The 8,375-nt window shown below is 34.1% G+C and overlaps 1 protein-coding gene across 1 annotated transcript; it reads left to right on the top strand.

Annotated features, from left to right (window-relative positions):
- Nucleotides 1–1,483: 1,483 nt before the first annotated feature.
- On the top strand, nucleotides 1,484–6,773 carry LOC141712743 (ubiquitin carboxyl-terminal hydrolase 4). Its single transcript, XM_074515785.1, has 6 exons — nucleotides 1,484–1,838; nucleotides 2,196–2,312; nucleotides 4,689–4,787; nucleotides 5,255–5,443; nucleotides 5,681–5,862; nucleotides 6,094–6,773. Exons 1-6 carry the CDS (start codon nucleotides 1,722–1,724, stop codon nucleotides 6,503–6,505), a joined length of 1,116 nt encoding a protein of 371 aa, XP_074371886.1. The 5' UTR covers nucleotides 1,484–1,721; the 3' UTR covers nucleotides 6,506–6,773.
- Nucleotides 6,774–8,375: the final 1,602 nt, after the last annotated feature.

Here is an 8,375-nt window from a genome sequence, read left to right as displayed (position 1 = left end):
TGAATATTGTAGGTACTTCTGAATATAGTACTAATGCTGCTAATTATTTGAAAAATGAGTTTGAGATGAAAGATCTTGGAAAGACAAAGTTCTGTTTAGGTTTACAGGTGGAACACTTATCTTCAGGAATATTTGTTCATCAATCAACCTACACAGAAAAAGTTCTTGATCGATTTTACATGGACAAATCTCATCCTCTAACTACACCAATGGTGGTTCGGTCACTTGAAGTTGAAAAGGATCCATTTTGTCCCAGAAAAGAAGATGAAGATCCACTTGGACCAGAAGTTCCATATCTCAGTGCAATTGGCGCTCTTATGTACATCGCAAATAACAGACGACCTGATATTGCTTTTGCTGTGAATATATTAGAAAGATTCAGTTCAGATCCAACTAAAAGACATTGGGATGAAATCAAGCATATATTGAGATATCTTCGTGGGACAATTGATCTTGGATTATTATTTTCAAATAATTCGAAATCACAGCTGGTTGGATATGCAGATGCTGGATACTTATCAAATCCTCATGTTGGACGATCACGGACATGTTACTTATTCACATACTGCTTGGAAATCTACAAAACACACCATGGCTGCAACTTCATCAAATCACGCAGAATTATTAGCAATCCATGAAGCAAGTAGGGAATGTGTCTGGCTACGATCCATAATCCAACATATTCGGCATTTATGTGGATTATCAAATGTTACAGACAACCCCACTATTTTGTTTGAAGATAATTCAAATATATCAAGGGAGATCGTACAAAACACATCTTACTAAAATTCTTCCACACTCACGAATTACAAGAGAATGTAGATATTGAGGTACAACAAGTTCAATCATGTGATAATCTGGCGGATATACTTACAAAGTCACCAACATTTGAGAAGCTACGAAATAACATCGAAATGCGAAGATTGAAGAACATATTACATCAAGATGTCAATACTGAGATATTTTATTCATGGGGAGACTGTACTCTTTTTCCTTCCTCAGGATTTTTATCCCACCGGGTTTTCCTTGCAAGGTTTTAACGAGACAATCAATCTTTGAGATACTCACATCTGACAATTAAGGGACAGTGTTATAATAATGATTGTCAAATCTTACTAAGGAAGACTCGCGATACTTACCAAGGAAGACTCGCACAACTTCTCAGAGAAGAAACTTAGTAAGGAAGAATTTTGATTAAAATCCTATCTTTTCGTAATACGTGTAATCTTATCCTATTTTTGTGTAAGTATAAATAGAATTTCAGTTATTGAAATCAGATACATTGAAAAATATATTGAACAACAATTCTCTCTCTTCAATTTATACTCTCTATGTGCATTTATTAAGTCATACACTATCCAGTAATTCGAGATTTACAACTCGTTATTTACAATAATATCGATATTGATAAGAAACGACTAAAAAAGGTAAAATTCCGACTCGTGCTGCTAGTGTAGTTGCCAATTTAACCTAAGCCGGTCTAAAAATAAAAATGGAAAATAGGTAAAAAGTAAATTGGTCCATCCTGTTTGTTGAGTTGTTCATCACCTGAAATTAGGGCGATCCATCATTTCAATTCAGTCTTCCCGGCGTCAAAACCCCCCCTTATCATTCCCCTTACAATCACGTATAACAGATCACTGTGTATTTCTTATCTATAGATACAGAGAGATGTACAGCAGACAATAAAGAGAGAGAGAGCGAGAGAGAGAGAGAGAGAGATGGGTGCAGCCGGCTCGAAATTGGAGAAAGCATTGGGCGAGCAATTCCCCGAAGGCGAGCGTTACTTCGGTCTCGAAAATTTCGGCAACACCTGCTACTGTAACAGCGTCTTGCAGGTACTTTCTCACTCTTTTTATGTGTTATTGCATTTTTATGTTTAATTGCAATTCAATTCATTTAATTACTCATTTTTTAACACGAAATTTGTTTATTGTTGATTCCAGTTTCAGTGTTCGTTTCTGATATAGAGTATTGTTATTTTTTTCGTAAATGTGAACCTAAAAAGGAACATGTTTTAGTAGCTATGGATTTAGCTTTGTGTTTTAGGATATGTTCAAAGGATTTTATACCGCTTCTGATCACGGTGTTAATAAAATTGTGTACTCAATTGTTCACGATTTTGTAGAGTATCATGCTTGTATGTTACTATATATGGAAGTATAACTAATGTTGTACACTCTCTTATTCTGCAGGCTTTGTACTTTTGTGTTCCGTTCCGTGAACAGTTACTAGAATACTACTTGAATAACAAAAGTCTTACTGATTCTGAAGAAACTCTGTTGACATGCTTGGCCGATCTTTTTATGCAGGTCTCAAATCTTTATATTTGTCAAATTTAGGGGTTGGTTTATATCAATTTTTACGCATTACCTGACTCGTAGCCTGTAGGTAAACTTCAACACGATTTTGTATTTAGCTCATACTCGTCTTTTGTCTAGGGATGAAGTTTGAGACAACAGGTGTTTCGACCATGTTGTGTCTCTTGATTTGTTATCTTCAATGCTTCATTGCGTTGGCTATTTTTAGTGAAGTGGTTGAGTTCTGGCAGCAAATGACTTCGGTAAAACTTCAAGGTTGCTATTGCCTATGAACAAACATGAGGAGTAGAATTATTTTATGATGAAGTTTGTAGGAAAAATGAGGAAGATGGAGGATGGAGCATTCCTTTCCAAATTGGTGGATTTAATTCTAGTTTAGATAGTTATGAAAGGAACAAATATCATGATTTATGATTTATAAAATACGGTAGGAACTGAATTAGTGTGGATGTAAAATCAATTAAGGATTCTATTTAAGCTTAGTAATGCTTAAGACGGTGAAGAGCCATTTTGCTTTAAAAGTTTGGTTCCTTGTAGTATATCGGACTACTAGGAGCTTAGGCTAGGAGCTTAGGCTTGGCACTGTCTGATTTCATTTTTAAATCCTATAATCCACTATCACTCTCTTTCTTCCACCCTATTAAAACCTACTCTCACCATCTCCACCTAATCAAATTTGAGTTGGATACTCGGATTCTATGGACATTGTATTGCATCTTTTCAGATTCATGTAAAAGTTTTTTTGCAGTGTGGCAATAGCAAGGAAATTAATACTCCCTCCGTCCCGGTGAGTTGTTTACGTACACTGTTTGCACGTATTTCGAGGCTTCAATAAAGTATAGTTTCATAATGTGTTTTTTTTTAAAAAAAATTCTGAATAAAAGTTTAAACATGAAACTTTTTTTCAGAATTTTTTTTTAAAAAAATATTATGGAAGTATACTTTAAACGAGCATTGAAGAGCGTGCCGAAAAGTAACGTAAACAATCCGTGTGGGACTGAGGGAGTATAATTTTTTTATAGATTGTTTTTAGGGCTGTTAAGTGATAAAGATGTTTGAGTGTAAGATGGGATGACCACATTGTCGCAATTCTATTAGGAGTCGGATAATACTTTTTGGCTTTCAGCTTTTTAGTGTTCTCTTCTGGGTTGATGCCAGAATTTGTCTAAACCTTGATAGAGATGAGTGGAATTATATTGCTGAAGGGTGGTACTAATTGATGACCTTATTATGGTTATTGTTATTTGTTATGCAGGGCGAGGGACTGTAGATATAGCTCTGCCTCATACAGAAAGTTCTCATTTATCTTAAGTAGCAACTTTCACTATCTGCATTGATCTTCTTTGGTTTTATATTGGTCGGTTGAGCAGATTTGTTTTTAACTGTTAGTTCACTTATTGTTTACAATGAAAGATCGGGGTTATGCTCAATTAGTCAATTGTTGTAACTTCAGTTTTAGTGAAATGATTGCAAGCAAGAGTATTACCGGGTGTTTCATGTTTGACAGTTATAATTAGCTACTTAATACTAGTAGTGTTGAAGGCTTGGTGTTGGCGATAATATTGCTATCTGTTGTCTCGCTTTACTTGAAGTTGGAAACATGTGTGCTTGATATATGGCCTTCTTTATTGTCTATTTGCAACCAAGTGTGTATCCACCCTGTTCGACCAAGTGTATATGAGGGTGAAAAGTTGAATATTTCCTTGATGAAAACTAAAAACGCTATTTATACACCAAATAATAGGAGTTGGGACGTAGGAAGAAGAAACAAGGAGATTAGGGATGCAACTCTATAATGACACATCTGCCCAAATATTTAAAATTGTTCTTACAGGTAAGAAAAATATTAAATTTTTTAACCAAAAAGTAGTTTCGGAGTTGAACAAATACAATTAAGCCTGGGTTTCATTACAGTTAAAACAGCCATTTCTCTTGTTCTGTGTCATTACGTCTGTTTCATGATTGCTATCTCCACCATCAAGTGAATCTTACTGCATGGTTTAGAATAGGATTCTTGAAGGTGTTATATCACATAATCGTATTGGGATTTGTGTTTGTTAATATATGTAAATAAGTTAAGGGTGAGTTATTTGACCAACCATTTGTTGTCAGATTGGAAAAGTTAATTATCTTCTTTCTTCCTTTTTTTTTATTTTAATTCTTTTATGTTACAAGTAGATTATCTTTTTCAAAACGAAAGACTTTTAACAACATGCTAACTATACATTTTGACAATTGTATGTTATGAAAGGCCTTGTAAATCACAATCTTGACATGTCTTCATCTACTATTTTTTATGCACATTTGTTGAAAGTTGCAACTTTAATTTTCATTAACATTGTGTGTGCCAACAATTCTTATATGTAGATTAGTTCACAGAAGAAGAAGACGGGTGTTATTGCTCCTAAGCGCTTTGTACAGAAACTAAAAAAGCAAAATGAGATTTTTCGCAGTTACATGCACCAGGTATACATTCTGCACTTGTCTAATTTTAACCATTCAAGACAAGTACATAAAAATTTTATGGTATCAAGCATAGTGAAACTGTCAAATTCTGCCCTTCACTCCCTCTATAAACCTTATTTCCCTCTTCTGGTCTTCCTTTCTCAATATAATACTTGTAATTTCACTTAAATGTTATTCACTTTGATGTTTCAGAGAATTAGACTATCCTAATCATCACATGTCTGCTAGCTTCTTCTTTTTAATGAATTTTTTACTCTCCAGTGATGGCTGTTGGTATACTTTTTGTAAAGAATGGTAACTGATCATATGTTTTTTCATCATGCCTTCCTACAGTATTGCCATTGTTCATGTTACTAGTATCCAAATATCCGTGCAACTACCTTATTTTTGAATGCTGTAACCTTTCTTGGCATGCTTGGTGTAGCCTTATCACCAGAATATTTTTTGATTCGAGATATTTTCTATAGGATGCACATGAGTTCTTGAATTATTTATTGAATGAACTGGTCGACTTACTGGAGAAGGAGGCTCGCAAGGCAAAAAATGATCCTGCAACTTCATCACCACCTGAGAATGTTGCGAATGGATTAAAAAATGGTCATCCTGATGGCACTCAGAAAGAGCCTCTTGTCACCTGGGTGCACAAGAACTTTCAAGTACTTAAGCTTCTTATTATGTTTGTTTTTATTTCTATTTATCCTCAAAACTGCATGCATCAGTTTACCTTAGTTAAATGTTGGCAGTGGCAAAAACAGTCACATGTCTCGGTTCACACTTTGTAAATACAAACAAAAGGCTGTTGACCTGACCTTGTTTATTTACAGCAAATGCATGCGTTATTAATTTAAACATGCCGTATTTTTTCTTATGCCTCCTCTATCATTGATCTCTAGGGTCTACTTACGAACGAAACAAGGTGCTTACAGTGTGAAACAGTAACTGCGAGGGATGAAACTTTCTTGGACTTGAGCCTCGATATTGAGCAGAACAGTTCAATCACTAGCTGTCTAAAAAACTTCAGTTCGACAGAGACGTTAAATGCCGAGGACAAATTCTTTTGTGACAAGTGCTGCAGGTACACATCAATTAGTCTATAATTCTTTTGCTTCCAGTATCAAATATGTCGTGTACAATGAATTGGAGTTTTGGTTTCTTGGCACATTATGTACCGTCTGTTGCAGGTTACATTTATCTATTGTCAAGTACTTGCAAAATTATAAATCTGCAGCTATAGGCACAATCATTTTCATTTTGGATGCATAAAATCAAAATTGGCAATTAATAGATGTACCTCCTCTGATTGCAGTTTGCAGGAAGCACAGAAGAGGATGAAGATAAAGAAACCACCGCAGATTTTGGTAATTCATCTAAAGCGGTTCAAGTATATTGAGCAGCTTTCCCGGTATAAGAAGTTGTCTTACCGTGTTGTCTTCCCACTGGAGCTAAAGCTGAGCAATACAGTGGAGGATGCAGATGCTGAGTATTCCCTTTTCGCTGTAGTCGTCCATGTTGGGAGTGGGCCTAATCACGGGCATTATGTCAGCCTTGTGAAAAGCCATAATCACTGGTTATTCTTTGATGACGAAAATGTGGAAATGATTGATGAGTCAGCTGTGCAGACATTCTTCGGGTCTGCGCAAGAGTATTCTAGTAATACAGATCATGGGTATATCTTATTTTATGAAGGTGTTGATGCTGGTAGTCGTAGCACAAGTTGAGAAAAGGGCAGTTGTAGTTTGAGCAGCCATATTACAATTTTGAACAAATGTACTCTCAGTTTTCTATTTGAAATACGTTCTTTAGGTACCTCCCCTCCATGTCTCCTAGAAATATTTCTGATATGTAAATTCAGGTCAGGTGAGATGGAACTAGCACAATGTAAACCTAGGTGGTTGGCTATTTGGTATGTACTAGGGCCATGGCAATTATCATGGCTTGATTCTGAAAATTTCAAAATAAATCGATGAGGACTGTTTTGTTTTGAAATTTACAATTTACATGTCTCGAGAGGCAACAGAGAACAATAATTATTGACTCATAGTTTGATTATATTTTTCTTATATTTGATTATTCAAGTTCTTCATTTTAAAGTAACTATGATACTGTTTTTAAAATAGTATATCTAGTTACATATTTAGTTGATTTTGGTTGTTGAAAATAGTAGAATTGTAAAATAACTATTTTTTTTTAGTATTTTTGATAACTAGGGACCTTTGCCTGCGCTACGCGTGCTAGCAATTTTTTTTTTTTAAATTTTTACGATTACATGCAAATAAATATTTTAACCATTTTTTTTTACCATTTGAATAGTTTATTTTTCACTGAAATATAATGGTGTCGAGTTTATGTAAAAGTCTGTCAAATAATATTGTCATAAATAGTTTAGGCAATACCGGAATTAAATAATGTGATTTAATTTAATGAAAAAAAGATATACATACAATACAACAGTCACATTCATTCTTAAATGACATCACTTATTCTGCATCTAAAAAAGTTTGTACAGCGGCAAATTATTAAAGATTTTCCAAACTTATGTAATGTATTGATATAAAACATAATTATAAAATTATTTGATTTTAATTAAAACACGTTAATAGAGAATTTATATTTCCATACAATTTATAGGGAGAAGTATAATATGAATTTAACATTTAAAAGTAGGTTTTTAGGATTGACAAAATAGTTGAATAATACATAAACATATTCCAAAAACAAAAAGAAAAGGCAAATCATTATAGCTCATTTACAATTCATACACTCTCTCTTTCAATTTGAAACAGACAAAACTCACTTACAATTCACAATTCACACACTCTCTCTTTCAATTTGAAGCTGATTCAAGCAATTTATGCTTAGAGCTTGAAGTGTTGCATTCAGTACTATAACTAATCCATACCATTTCATTGGGGGTACTCATTCCGAAAAAAATAAGTTGTTCAATTCTCTTTTACGTATTCTCATTTTAGAATAAGAATTTGATGTTAGATTGATCGTTGAATATAAATTGATGTAGAAATGGATCTAAAAGAAGTTCAGATATGTTTTGTTTGTACAAATATGAGTGATTTTTACAGAATGGGGGAATTGGTATGTATTAGAATGTAACTCTGTACTTTGTTAATGTTCAATTGCTCATTATGTAATAATTGTAATTGTTATATATTAGAGTATTTGTTTTGCTTACTTTGTTCAAATTATGCAGTTTCTGCCATTGCCATTTTATATAAACTATGGTAGTCATCTACCTGGTGAGGTTAAGTTGTTTGGACCCTTGAATATTGTTTGGACGGGAAAATATCCGAGAAACTCTAAGAGCATCCAAAATTTGTCTGATATGATGATTTCTACTTAATGAAGCCCTACCACATGGTTCTACTGGAATATGAAGGAGGAGCGCAGTTCAAATTTCAAGTATATAATCCGTATGCGGTGGAAATGAAATATACAGAAGTGGCATGGGATTCTGACTTGACCTGGACTGATACCGAGCTAGAAAGACTGAGTACCACTTTTTGTTATAATTCTACAACTAATTTCTGCACTGTTCAACACATACTTATTGAAGACAAACATTTGTTGGGCACT

Source organism: Apium graveolens, chromosome 3, assembly GCF_009905375.1.
Source record: "Apium graveolens cultivar Ventura chromosome 3, ASM990537v1, whole genome shotgun sequence".
Classification (NCBI taxonomy): domain Eukaryota; kingdom Viridiplantae; phylum Streptophyta; class Magnoliopsida; order Apiales; family Apiaceae; genus Apium; species Apium graveolens.
This window is presented reverse-complemented; position numbering and strand designations above follow the sequence as displayed.